General features: G+C 40.0%; 1 protein-coding gene across 1 annotated transcript in view; it reads left to right on the plus strand.

Moving 5' to 3' along the window:
- The window catches only part of GLUD1 (glutamate dehydrogenase 1), a 38,827-nt gene that overhangs the window by 7,413 nt on the left and 16,626 nt on the right, over positions 1 to 14,788 (plus strand). The window contains exons 2-4 of the mRNA XM_010374113.2: positions 9,656 to 9,736; positions 10,282 to 10,337; positions 11,644 to 11,707. Of these exons, the coding sequence (XP_010372415.2) occupies positions 9,656 to 9,736; positions 10,282 to 10,337; positions 11,644 to 11,707 (201 nt within the window). The remainder of the gene's footprint in view (positions 1 to 9,655; positions 9,737 to 10,281; positions 10,338 to 11,643; positions 11,708 to 14,788) is intronic.

Raw genomic sequence — 14,788 nt, forward strand, 5'->3', positions numbered from 1 at the left:
CTCCCAAGTAGAGCAGACTCCAAACTCTCTTTTGTACTATGTCTTTTTTGTTTTGCCATTCGCTCAGTATTCTGTTTCTACATTTTCCCTTCCTAGAACCAGTCAATAAATGACCAAAAAAAAAAAAAAACTAAATCATGTGTTATTGCACTAGGAGTTCAGGGATACCAAGGACAGTCTTGTTTATTTATTTGTTTTTTTGGTTTTTGTTTTTTTTGAGACAGAGTTTCGCTCTTGTTGCCCAGGCTGGCATACAGTGGCACGATATTGGCTTACTACAACCTCTGCTTTCCAGGTTCAAGCAATTTTCCTGCCTCAGCCTACCAAGTAGCTGGGATTACAGGCATGCGCCACCGCGCCTGGCTAATTTTTATATATTTAGTAGAGACAGGGTTTTGCCATGTTGGTCAGGCGGGGCTCAAACTCCCGACCTCATGTGATCCACCCTCCTTGGCCTCCCAAAGTGCTGGGATTACAGGCGTGAGCCACCACGCCCGGCAGACAGACAGTCTTGATGTGGGAACAGAGAAGGCTGGATAGGAGTTGGATAAGGCGATTTCAGATAAAGAGGGGGTGACTTCACCCAAGACAGGAAGTGGAACTGTGTGTAAGGGGATCAGGAGGACAAACTACATTTGTAAATAATGAGAAATAAGAACTTGTGACAGTAAATATATTTGGTCTCTTTGCCTGGTTCCCAACACAGAGCTCCTGAATCCCTTGCAAATTCCTGAGTGATAGGAGCATCTTTTGTTCTAACTAGGACACTCTTGATGGGCTTTTGGGTAGCTTCAAGGTGGGGGCTAGTCACCAAAAAGACCAAGTCATAATTAGAAATTTGGAACTTTCACCCCCACCCTCTGATCTCTGGAGATTGGAAAGGGACTGAAGATTGAGTTTAATCAGCAATCAGTAATGCCCTCCTAGTGGAACCTCTATGCAAACTCTAACTGATGGGTGGAGTGTGGGGAGAGTTCAGAGAGCTTCCAGGTTGGTGAATGCGTCCGTGTATGGGTAGGGTGGTACACTCCCAATTCCAGGGGGGACAGAAGCTGCCCTGGGGACATTCCAGACATGGCCCTGTGTACCTCTTCATGTGGCTGTTGATTTGTATCCTTTACATCAGTAATGTTTCCCTGAGTCCTATGAGCCTTTATAACAAATTATTGAACCTGAGGAGGGGGTCATGGGAACCCCCTGATTTGTAGCCAAGTTGGACAGAAGTGTGGGTGCCCTGGGCACCCAGGACTTAGAACTGGCATCTGAAGTAGGGAACAGTCTTGTGAGACTGAGCCCTTGAGCTGTGGGGTCTGTGCTAACCCCAGTAGTCAGTGTCAGAACTGAATTGCAGGACACCCAAGTTATATCTGTGGAGAACTGGTGAACTGCTTAGTGTGGAAAACCCACACATTTGGTGTCAGAAGTGTGTGAGTAGAAACAGTTTTCCTTTTATGTCTGTTGGATGGATAATGATGAACCTAGCAGGGCACAGAAAGCCAGGCAATAGTGAAACTGAGAATGAATTATAGTTAATAGCAGAGAATGAAAAAGAAAAGACAGATAAGACATTTTGAAGAAAGCACAGTAATGTATTCCCAACAGGTAGGATTTACTGGATGAAGGAGAGAAGAGGCAAAGATAACTACAAAATTTCTAGCCTGAGAGACTGGTAGAGAAAAATGGAGGTATCAGGGACAGACAGGGTTATTAAGAAAAAGGATTGGATTTTTAAAATAAAGAAGATCTGGTGTAAAATTGTCCTCAGGAAAATTGGAAATCCAGGCACGTACTTCTCTCCATCATGCCCTTGCATAGTGCAGTCTCTCTGCCTGTCCATGCCTCGCCTCCCCCTCCCTAGGATTCTTCTTCCTCTCTTAAGACCCATCTCAAATATCACCTAGACTTGTAAATAATTTATATGAAACTGGATAGCTGAGGTTTCAAGCCTTTATCTCTTTGAACCTTTTTAATAACAAGTTACTTTTATCTTTTACTAAATCCAACTTTATATTCACCATTTTAACTAGCATCATTTCAGATTCCAAGACCTGTTTGGTGTGAAAGTGCAGCCAAGTTACTGTTAATCAAGATCAGAATAAGAGAATCTATGAAGAAAAATTAACAAAATCCCCCTTTTAATGCATAATCTTCCATCCATCAGGCTGTAAGTTAAATACCTAACACAAAACAAAGCTGTATGTCTTATGAATATGTACATATATAATTGCAGGGAACATGATTTGGAGGGATATACACTTATATTGCTAAGAATAGTCACCCCCAAGGAGAAGACTGGGGTCACAAGTGGAAGTCAAGGGAGTCTTCAGCTTTCTTTTTGTATTTAAATTTTGATAGAAATATATACATGTGTATTATAATTTTAAATTTTTAATGAAAAACAGTATTTTTCCTTTTTTTCTTTTATCTGTCAATAGGTTATATTTTTCCAGTATCGGCTAAACATTTGCTTCCCAGAAAGCTTAGTTACCTCTTCAAAATTTATTCAGGTTAAAGTAAAAGATTTAGATAGTGGATTAAAAATCTAAGATGGTATTTGCCTACTTTATACACAACAGTATATTGATGCTGCTAAAGCAATTAAAGTATAATTTTTCTTTTTTCTATTTTTGTTTTGTTTTTTGGAGATGGAGTCTCACTCTCAGTCGCCCAGGCTGAAGTACAGTGGCGCGATCTCTGCTCATTGCAACCTCCATCTCTCAGGTTTAAGCGATTCTCCTGCCTCAGCCTCCCCAGTAGCTGGGATTACCAGGTGCGCACCACCATGCCCAGCTAATTTTGTTGTATGTTTATTAGAGACAGGGTTTCACCATGTTGACCAGGCTGGTCTTGAACTCCTGACCTCAAATGATCCGCCCACCTCAGCCTCCCAAAGTGCTGGGATTACAGGCATGAGCCACCATGCACAGCCTGAAGTGTATACTTTTTCTTCGCTCCTGTATGCAGTGCTCCTTCCCAGTGCTGAATGTCTGAATTTTTATCTGAGACGTAGTATTTCAGATGATCATTACTTGCCGGTGGTCATTAATAGTTCCACCCTGCTTCTAACCTTCCTCTCCTCATTTTAAATTAAGTTACTCTACATTATTGTGGGTTAGGAGGTACATTAATATTAAATGAAAAAATATAATCTGATGAGTGAGTGGCAAGACAGTTATCGTGTGAATATTGAGAGTTGTTCTGAGGCCTTTTTGCTTTTCTGGGGGTTCTGTGCTTCTGGTAGAACTCTTGGTTATTGAATAAATAGTTCCTGAAAAGTGAGAAAGTACAACTGGAAATTAGATTTCTGATGAATAAATCAAACCCTATTAAGAGAACCAGGTTCAAGTAATTTTAAAACCACTTGAATTTTCATAAATGTTTTGTTAATTATTGATTATAAAAAACAGTGACTCGGCCGGGCGCGGTGGCTCAAGCCTGTAATCCCAGCACTTTGGGAGGCCGAGACGGGCGGATCACGAGGTCAGGAGATCGAGACCATCCTGGCTAACACGGTGAAACCCCGTCTCTACTAAAAAATACAAAAAAAGACTAGCCGGGCAAGGTGGCGGGCACCTGTAGTCCCAGCTACTTGGGAGGCTGAGGCAGGAGAATGGCATAAACCCGGGAGGCGGAACTGCAGTGAGCTGAGATCGGGCCACTGCACTCCAGCCTGGGTGACAGAGCGAGACTCCGTCTCAAAAAAAAAAACAAAAAAAAAACAAAACAGTGACTCTAGCTGGAGGCTTTTGTGTGTTTGCTTTTGAGTCAGCTAGGAAAAGGAAGAAAAAGTCAAGCTTAGTCAATTGTGGTTTTTCACTGAATCTTTTTTAAAGTAATGAGCTGGTTTGTTTTCTTCATCACTATAGCAACTTAAGCTAGTTTTTGCTTTTGATTTTTTATTTCCCCTAGAGAAACCTAACATGCACTGCTCATTAGACTTGAGCATACTAAGGAATATCTGTGGTAATTAAGTTAAAAATCAGAGCGGTGCTTTGTGCCGTGTATAGTTGCAGATGTCTGCATTTCACTAATATTCTTTGGAAACATCTGGATACCAGTTAACATAAAATAACTGTTTAGTCGGTTTCTGTTCAGAATAGAAGGAATGATTTAAAAGTTCCCATTGTGGTATGTACGTCATTCTATCTCTAGCCCTTCCTCCAGCTTAACTGAGATTGATAAATAATAAACTTCATGGGTGGTGTGTCTTTAGTTTCCTCTGGTGAGCTCACTGCACAGATTACTTTGTCAGCAGTGTGGCCTTGATTTTTAGGCCCTGTTTCTAACGAGATCAGTTCTGTGGCCAACACCTGTGTACCAAGCCCATTCACTGTCTACCTTAGCCAGCCATGGACTCCTGCTCTTGGTTAGAAGTATTTGCCTTCATTTCTACTAGCACAGTTCACCAAAAACCCAATTGATCCCAAACACTAGTAATTCATCAATGGAGTCTAACAGAGTTTTAGTGTGTGTGGGTGTGGGTGTGTGGGTGTGGGTGTAGAGATGGGATCTCACTATGTTGTCCAGACTGGTCTTAAATACCTAAGCTCAAGTTCTCCTGTCTCAGCCTCCCAATGTGCTAGAACTACAGTCATGAGCCACCATGCCCAACCCTCTAAGACTTTGGGAAACAAAAATGTAATTTACTTTTCTCCATTTCTGGTATAAAACATCTCTTCCTTCCTCCTTCTAGTTTCTGTTCTGTGCCCCTGTTTGATCTCCTGTAAACCTTCAGCCTTCTGTGCTGAAGGAGAAAAGGCTTGGTTTTATAAAATGTGACAATATTCAGACCACATAAGATCCTTCTTGCTTCATTTTGGCTTAAATATTTTAAGATTTTCTGATTTTCTTGTATGTATATGTATTTACCTATTATTTGACTTTATTGAACAACTTCAAATTGAGTATATTTGAACGAGAGTAGGCATTCAAAAGTGCTAGGCTTTCCCTGCCTTTCAGAACTTTGAGGTATATGTCACATCATTTTGTCCTTCACATTCTCCAGTTGTGCTAATTTTTCCGAATCCATTGAGTTAAGTAGAGTACCTTCCTTTTTACAGTCATATTCTTACTTTTTTTTTGTGTGTGAGACAGTCTCAAACTGTTGCCCAGGCTGGAATGCAGTGGTTCAATCTCAGCTCACTGTAACTTCCGCCTTAACCTTGGGAGTAGCTCAGACTACAGGAGCATGCCACCATGCGCAGCTAATTTTTGTATTTTTAGTAAAGATGGGGTTTCACCATGTTGGCCAAGCTGGTCTCAAACTCCTGACCTCAAGTGATCTGCCCAGCTCAGCCTCCCAAAGTGCTGGGATTGTAGGCGTGAGCCACCACATCCGGCCTCTTACTTAAATCTCTTAGTGCCCCTTAGAATGTAGTTAAGAATTTTCAGGTGACAGTATATTTTTGATAGTTGTCTTTGGTTTCCAAACCTAGAGAAGGAAGACTAACTGGCTTTCTCTGTGTGTGGGTACATCGTGTCTTATTGGAGATTGTTTTGTTTCAAGTATTGCTGCAGAGTATTTTATTAATGGTTACACTTTAAAATTTTTTGTTTTTCAGATTAACAGTTTAGGTAACCCAGTACTCGATATTTGCCAATTTCTAGAATTAAAAACATGTATGTATCACTGGTTAACTAGAAATTGAAAATATTTCTTCTTTAGCCCAGGCAGTATCACTTGCATTAATTTCTATCCCCTCCCTGTCCCTACTGTATCGGCTCCGTGGCTTCTTCCACTAAGCTGGTACTTTCTTTATCGCTCCTCCTGTGCACTAAACCTTTATTGTTCACTAAACCTTTATTGGTTCATAGCCTACAGAAAATGCCTGTGCTGTGAGAGGTAATTTGTGAAACTGCCTCTCTTCCCTGTTTAGCAGTTGAGCTCTCTAAATGGGTGTAGCTAGGAAAGAAAATTGAACTTTACAAACAAGAATTCCTGGGTTCCATCCAGTGGAACATGTCTTTTGTTATACACACAGTTTCTGACTCATATCGTTCCATGACTTATAATAAAGTGGACATTTTGTTTACACTGTTGTGTGGAAGGAAGGGTCTGGTTTCTAATTTTTAATAGCATCTATTTCTAGAATATTAGGCTTGCCATTTGAATGCTTCTGTTTTTTTAGTTTCTAAGTTAAAAGAAAGTAACTTCTCCTCCACTTCAGAAAGCAAGGAAAATTAAAAATAATGTGATGACTTCCACAGGCTCTAAAAAAGCAATGAAAAATGATTTATGTGTGGGAGAAGAAATACTAGTTCTTAATTAATACATTGTTTTACCACTTCCTGTGAATTTATGTAGAAGTAATAAACTTACCAAGTCATTTGTTCAAACTCTTGTCAGTTTAGACTTTTTAATTGCTTTATTACCTGCCATTACTTTGTAATACTTGTTATAGCAGTGGTAATAGTTGAGATTTGCATATTGACCACTTGCAGGGCACTGTGCCAGATTCCCCATGTGTGATGTTCCTCCCAGTCATGACACCCATCCTAGGAGAGCAGCGTTAGCGTCCCCCATGCAAGCAGATGGTGCAGGCTGGGTGACCTGGGCACAGTGCCTGACCGTTTCCCTGGCTTACTGTAGTTATCATTAAATAATATGTGGTATTACTTAGAAGCATTTTGAATAATTTGAAAAGCACATTTTAGTGTTTAAACAATTTTTTTTATTTCTTTGAGGAAAGGTCTAGCTCTGTTGCTGGGGTGGAGTGCAGTGACCTGAGCATAGCTCACTGCAGCCTGCAACTCCTGGGCTCAAGCGATTCTCCTGCCTCAGCCTCCTGAGCATCTGAGACTACAGGCACATGCCCCCACACCCAACTCAATTTTTTTTTTTAAGATACAAAGGATCAATCTTAATATTGTTTACAATTTTTTTTTTCCTTTTCTATGGGCCTCATCTGACTGGAAATTCTTTTTAAATTTTTTATTTTTTAAATTGTAAATTGACAAATTGTAGATATATATTTATGAGCTACAAAGTAATTTTATGATTTATGAATACAGCATTGCATAATTAAGTCAAGCTGACTAACCTGTTCACCACTGGAAACAATTGCAAATCATTATCATTTTTTCTGGTGAGAACATCTGAAATTTACTCAGTGATTTTGAAATGTGCAGTACTTTTTGTTGTGGTAGAAATGAGGTCTCACTATGTTGGCCAGGCTGGTTTCAAACTCTGAGCTCGAGTGATCCTCCCACCTCAGCCTTCTAGTGTTGGGATTACAAGCATGAACTATCACATTGGGCCAAATGTATAATCTATTATTATTTACTGTATTCACCATGCTGTGCAATCTATCTCAAAAAAACTTACCTCTCCTGCCTAATTGAGGCTTTGTACCCTTTGACCATCATCTCTCCATCACCCCCATCCCCAATTTTGTATACTTTGAGTCCTTTCATGATATGCGTGGAGGCTTATGGTAAGTTTTTGTTTGTTTGTTTGTTTGTTTGTTTTTTGAGACGGAGTCTCGCTGTGTCGCCCAGGCTGGAGTGCAGTGGCGCGATCTCGGCTCACTGCAAGCTCCGCCTCCCGGGTTCACGCTATTCTCCCACCTCAGCCTCCGAGTAGCTGGGACTACAGGCGCCCGCCACCACGCCTGGCTAGTTTTTTGTATTTTTAGTAGAGACGGGGTTTCACCGTGTTAGCCAGGATGGTCTTGATCTCCTGACCTCGTGATCCACCCGCCTCGGCCTCCCAAAGTGCTGGGATTACAGGCTTGAGCCACCGCGCCCGGCCAGCTTATGGTAAGTTATTTAAAACTTACATGTATGTCAAAATTTTTTGTGGCTGTAGCTTTTCTTTTTTAAATTTTGAGAGTCGGAATATTTGTATATTTGTTCAGCATGTATTTGAGTGCCTGATATATGCCATTTTCTATGTTAGGAACCAGAAATTAAAGCAGCGAACAAAACAAAGTCTGCCCTCATGGTGCTAATTCACCAGGTGGGGAAGCCAGATAATAAACACATGTATAATGCAAAGTCAGTAATAATAAACAATATGAAGAAACAAGTAAGGTAGGAGAGGCAGGAAAGTGGGGGTGAGAAAGAGGTGCTCTTTTAAATACAATGGTCAGGGAGAGCCTCTCAGAATGAAGTTTTTAACAGAGACCTGAATGAAATGGGGGAGTGAACTATACAGATATCTGCTGTGTGCTAGAAAAATTACCTGTAATTTTGCATTCTAAAAGTTTAATAATGAGTACATTTATTTCACAATTTGAGAATCAATTATATACAAGATACAGTTCTAAGCACATACTCTTAAGTATAATTTGTTGTTTTTACAGTAGACGAAATAAGTATGCTCAGCTTCAGAATATGCTCTTTATGATCATGTGTACAATAAATACATTCTCTTATAACATGATCAATATTAAGGTTGATGTTTTCAGAAACATATAAAAAAACTAGCTTTTAAAATTGACTAGGGAAGTTCTCTCAAACTGCCAGTCCATGAGATACTGTATATTTTCTATCTGAAAAATCTTTATTCTCAGAATTCTTTAAACGAGATGTCCCTGGAGCTCCCATTACTTACCTGTGACTCCCAGTGGAAATTGTACCCAGCCCTTCGAGAGGTGCTAAATCCGTTGGGAGTGGGGGGGTAGAAAAAAATTCTGCAGCTTCTTGTGGGTATCCTTCACACACAGACACACAGTGCCCCAAGCACTGTGCAGTCAAATGTCGACCCCGCTCAGACTTTCCTCCTTGGGGTTGAGAAGCAATGGACTATAGAGAAAGAAAGGTGGCTTAGCACTCCAAAACTTGGAAGGGTAATTGACCAAGACCCCTAAAGCCAAAGCAGTGGGCAGCCCCACTTCCTGTATCCCCTATACCAACACCTAATGGCTACAAGATACAGGGGCACTAGCACCTGTCTGCTTGGCTACCTCCCCTTCTTACGGTAGTGGTGAAGGGAATCACTCAGCCTCAGGAAGGGAAAATGGCTTTCTCATCTTCAAATTGAAAGAGGTTGGCCGTGGGTAAGGAGAATAGCAGGTAAGGATCTCTTTCAGTATACGCATTTGAAGCCAAAACCTCTGTTTAGACATACGGTATTTTGAACCTGGTGACTATTCATTGCCAGTGTTTCTGAATTATCAGAAAGCAGAATTCGTGCCAGGCACAGTGGCTCATACCTGTAATCCCAGCACTTTGGGATGCCAAGGTGGGAGGATCACTTAAGCCCAGGAGTTTGAGACCAGCCTGGGCAACATGATGAGATCCTGTCTCTACAAAAAATTCAAAAATTAGCTGGGCATAGTGACATGCACTTGTGGTCCCAGCTACTCAGGAGGCCAAGGTGGGAGGATTACCTGAGCCCAGGAGGTTGAGGCTACAGTAAGCCATGTCTGTGCCACTACACTCAGCCTGAGCAACACAGCAAGACCCTGTTTCCCACCCCAACCAACCCTACCCCCCCGCCCCCCCGCCAGAAAAAGCAAGCTGAATTCTTGAATTCCCTGCAACCAGGTCACCCAAATCAAAGGTAAAAGGAACATAAAAAAGCCTTCTGGGAAGTGTAAAAAAATTCATTGCAGAGTGATGTTTGTCTTGTGAAATCATAGTTAAGTTTGTTCTAAATATATCCCCTTCTTTCTCACCCACCCCAACACATTTTTTTAAAAAACACCACCAGGTATCCGTTACAGCACTGACGTGAGTGTAGATGAAGTAAAAGCTTTGGCTTCTCTGATGACATACAAGTGTGCAGTGGTTGGTAAGTGATCGCCTTTCTTGCTGCCTAATGAGAACTCTGAGGAAATAAACATAACACATGGTTACTGTTAAGATGCTATAGAAGTACAGCTTATCAGAACTGATTTTTTTTTAACTTGTGCTAAGACCTGCATCATTTTTCAATTAGTCTAAATTAAGATACAGCCTCTTTTTAACATGGGGATTTTTAAAAATAGGAGCTAATTGGATTTTAAGTCTAGATCTTTGTTTTCAATTCCTCAACACATTCTGTAAATAAGACCAAATTATAGTAGAAGGATAGTAGATAAGCTATTATGTTTTAGAAGTGGTAAAGAGCACTGATTAAATATGTCTTAGAACTTGGCTAGCCAATTTTATTGAACAATTTCTGTTCAATAAAATGTTGCTTGAAGTACAGTTTAGAAAATGATGGTAGGTTTATTTCTTGAATTTTCAGAAATTCAAGCTTAAAGCATCACGTTTTTCTAATATTGTGTGGTGCTTTCTGTCATTTTACTTTTTTAACATTTATATGGTATAGCAACCATCAGCCTTCTCTTTCAGATGTGCCGTTTGGGGGTGCTAAAGCTGGTGTTAAGATCAATCCCAAGAGCTATACTGTAAGTATGAAAGTGATATTTGTTTTGTTGTTGTTGTTGTTTTTTGAGACAGAGTCTTGCTCTGTTGCCTAGGCTGGAGTACAATGGCGCGATCTCGGCTCACTGCAACCTCCGCCTCCTGGGTTCAAGCGATTCTCCTTGATCCATAACTAGGATTACAGGTGCATGCCACCATGCCCAACTAATTTTTGTATTTTTAGTAGAGAGGGGATTTCACCATGTTGGCCAGGCTGGTCTCGAACTCCTGACCTCAGGTGATCCGCCTGCCTCGGCCTCCCAGAGTGCGAGGATTGCAGGCGTGAGCCACCGCACCCGGCCTCAAAGTGACATTTGTGCACACAGTGCATTTATGAAGGACTTGAAATTACTGGACCTCTCTGTATCCCCTATATCAGTGAGATCAGTAGTCCGTATTGCTTTTCAAATGAAATAGAAAAATGTAAAGAATTAACTCATTGAGTGTTTTGCTATATAAAGATCACCTACTTAATATCTATATCCTTTATCATTTTCTGTTTTGTTTGGTTTTGTTTTTATGAGTCTTTTGTTCTACTTTTTTGCTTTTTATTTTATTATTTTCTTAATTAATATCTTCATATTGTTAGACACTTATACCCATATTTAAGAATTACTGTGATCTGATTAGCCAGGCGTATTGGTGCATACCTGTAATCCCAGCTACTCAGGAGGCTCAGGTATGAGAACTGCTTGAACCCAGGAGGTGGAGATAGTAGTGAGCCGAGATTTCTCCGCTGCACTCTAGCCTGGGCAACAGAGCAAGACTCTGTCTCAAAAAGAAAAAAAGTATTACTGTGATCTGAAGTTATTATGTCAGGATCTCATTCTAGTGACAAATATCTTAATTAAGACTATGAAAACCTTACTTTTTATCCAGTCAGTTCCAAGTTAATTCAAACTGGTTGTCACCATGCTTTACGTAATACTAAATTATCTGTATTCAAACATAAATGCATATGATTTTTATTCTCTTTAAAATTCACCATTTAAATGGAATATAATTATATTTCAATTAATCTTAATTAAGATTTTGTGTGTTTTTCAGTAGGGAATTAGTAGAATGGGAATTTGAGCCCTAGTTCTACTATCTTGTTTTTATAACCTACTTTTTTGATCCCTTGTTTTCTCACCTTTAAAATGGCAATGCCTACTTTATGAGTTGTTCTAAGGATTACATGAGAAGACATATGAAAATGTACTATAAATAGAAAGTAAGATGCTAGCTATAATCTCAAGTGATTTTTATATCAATTTTTTCTTTCATTTTTGTTGTTTTCTTATTTTACAGGATAATGAATTGGAAAAGATCACAAGGAGGTTCACCATGGAGCTAGCAAAGAAGGGCTTTATTGGTATGTGTAGGCACATAGATTTTGGTATAAAGTGGGAACATCTAAAAGTTTCTTTTTTTTTTTTTTTTTTTTTTTGTGTGTGAGACAGAGTCTCACTCTTTTGCCCAGACTGGAGTGCAGTGGTATGATCTCATCTGCCTCCTGGGTTCAAGCAGTTCTCTTGTCTCAGCCTCCCAAGTAGCTGAGATTACAGGTGTGTGCCACCACACCCAGCTGATTTTTGTATTTTTACTAGAAATGGGGTTTTGCCATGTTGGTCAGGCTGGTCTTGAGCTCCTGACCTCAGGTAATCCACCCATATCGGACTCCGAAGTGCTGGTATTACAGACATGAGCCACTGTGCCCGGCCTCCTACTATTTGTTATAGGAGCTTTTGCCAAACATACAACGTTTCTGAAGATACTAATCTTCGTTTGCTTAATGTTTTTGTATCTTACTATTATCTGTGTTTATAAGTTCTTTGTGCGCAATCTGAATATTCTTTTCTATGATATGTAAATATTTGTCATGTACCCTTTATTTTTCAAGCAGTTTAAACCTTTCTATTTTTTTTTTTTCTAAAAGGCCTCTAATTTGTTTGAATAGAATATACGTAATTACCTAATAGAATGCTTGCCCTATCAGTATAGTTAATAGAATGTAAATAGTTACTTAATAATAGAATACTTGCCCTATCAGTATCAGGATAGTTAAACAAAATAAGGTCTACTTAAATAGGAAATAAAGTGTATTTTTCTCTACTTTCCTTTATCAGCATTTCCTCCACCATGGACAAGTTCCTATGAAATTAAACTATAAAGACTGGGCATAGTGGCTCTTGCTTGTAATCCCAGCATTTTTGGAGGCTAAGGCCTGGAAGTTCGAGACCACCCTGGGCAATATGGCAAGACCCCATCTCTACAAAAAATGAAAACATTATCCAAGCGTGATGTTGCATGTCTGTGGTCCCAACTACTAAGATGGGAGGATCACTTAAGCCTGGGAGGTCGAGGCTGTAGTGAGCTGTGATCATGCCACTGCACTCTGGCCTGAGCAACAAAATGAGACCACATCTCAAGAAGAAAGAGAAAAGAAATAAAGCTATTCAGATTCATTTTTAGGAAAAAACAGTCATGAAATAAATGTCATGAAATAACCTAATATAGAAATACAGTAAGTATAGGTAACTCTAAAACTTGACTAGATTTGGCCTATCTTTCATACTAAAAGGCATTTGGGCCTTTGACATGCCACATCCCCAGCACTCCTGTGAACTTGTGCGTCATTGCACGGAGCCTGTTAACATAAATTAACATGAGTTAACTACCTCCCTCACGCTTTTACAGGAGTACTTACTGATTCTGAGATGTGGCAAATCGAAGTTATGTTCAGCCTGTTAATAGCCTTCATAATTTTTATAAGGTCTTTCCTCTTCACCTAAATCTCAAACACATTTAGTAGTCTTGAATGGTTTCAGACTTTATTCAGTCGTATTTGTCGCCCATATCTGCAATATCTCCAGCTTGATTGTATCAGTCTTGACAAGTACCTAATAATTCCAAAGGTCAAAAAGTGATTCATTGGAATACTGAAAGAAAACACAGCTTAAACCCTAGTAACTTGATTTATTTGCATAATTCGCAAAAACCTTATTGACCCAGGATGCAGCTAAACTGACATCTGGGCCCAGACAGCTTTGAAGCCTAGGAGGTAGGCAAAGGGAGTTTTTTCTCTCACTCTAGGCAAACCTTCAAATTTGATGTTATTTATCTGTTATTTCCTGACTGCCCTTTCCACAGAGAGTGTCAGACTGAGGCTCAGACCTGAGTCTGAACCCTGATCCTGTCACATGTGTGTTTAACATCAGCTTGTAAATTTCTGCAAAACAAAACAAAAAAAGAAGAGGCTGGGATTTTAATTGAATCTGTACACCGATTTGTGGAGTATTGCCGTCTTTCCCACCCTCCCCAAAAGGGTTTTGCCCTTTCACCCAGGCTGGAGTACCAGGCAGCAGTCACTGCAACCTTGACCTCCTGGGGTCAAGCAATCCTCTCACCTCACCCTCCCAAGTAGCTAGAACCACAGGCATGCACAACTGCGCCTGACTAATTTTTTAATTTTTTGTAGAGACAAGGTCTCATCACATATCCCAAACTGGTCTCAAACTCCTGGGCTCAAGCAGTCTTCCCACCTCAGCTTCCCAAAATACTGGGATTATAGGCATAAACCACTGGACTCGACCAGTATTGCCGTCTTAACCATATTAAGCCTTCCAATGCTGAATATGAGATGTCTTTCCATTTATTTAGGACTCTTGGTTTATTTCAATGATGTTTTATAGTTCTCGTTGTAGAAATCTTACAACTAAATATTTTATTCCTTTTAATGCTATTGTAAGTGACATTGGTCTATAGTTTTCTCATGATGTCTTTGACTAGTCTTTGTATCAGGACAATTCTAGCTTCATGGAATGAGTTGAGGAGTGTTCCTTCCTCTTCTGCTTTTCGAAAAGCTTTTGAAAGGTCCATATTCATTCTCTTGTGTGAGTGTAAATATCACCTATGTAAAGTTCTGCAGGACCCTGATATCTCCTCCCTTCTCATCCCCTTGTATCTCTGTGCACCAAATTTACCCTTTCATCTCCTACTCTAGTCACATGCTGTTAGAAAAGTTGCTTTTTTACAAAAGATTAACTTCCGCCTCATACTTGTTCTCTATGTAAGAATTTATCAGTTAGACCGGGCATGGTGGCTCATGCCTGTAATCCCAGCACTTTGGGAGGCTGAGGCGGGTGGATCACCTGAGGTCAGGAGTTCGAGACCAGCCTGGCAAACATGGTAAAACACCATCTCTACTAAAAATAAAAAAAAAATTAGCCAGGCATGGTGGCAGGTACCTGTAATCCCAGCTACTCAGGAGACTGAGGCAGGAAAATTGCTTGAACCTGGAAGGCAGAGGTTGCAGTGAGCCGAGATCATGCCACTGTACTCCAGCGTGGGCAACAAGAGTGTAACTCTGTCTCAAAAAATAAAAATTAAAAAAAAAAAAAGAATGTATCTGTTTTTCAGCAACTACTTGGTTTTTTTGTTGTTGTTGTTTTCT

The sequence above is a fragment of the Rhinopithecus roxellana genome, chromosome 11 (assembly GCF_007565055.1).
Source record: "Rhinopithecus roxellana isolate Shanxi Qingling chromosome 11, ASM756505v1, whole genome shotgun sequence".
Classification (NCBI taxonomy): domain Eukaryota; kingdom Metazoa; phylum Chordata; class Mammalia; order Primates; family Cercopithecidae; genus Rhinopithecus; species Rhinopithecus roxellana.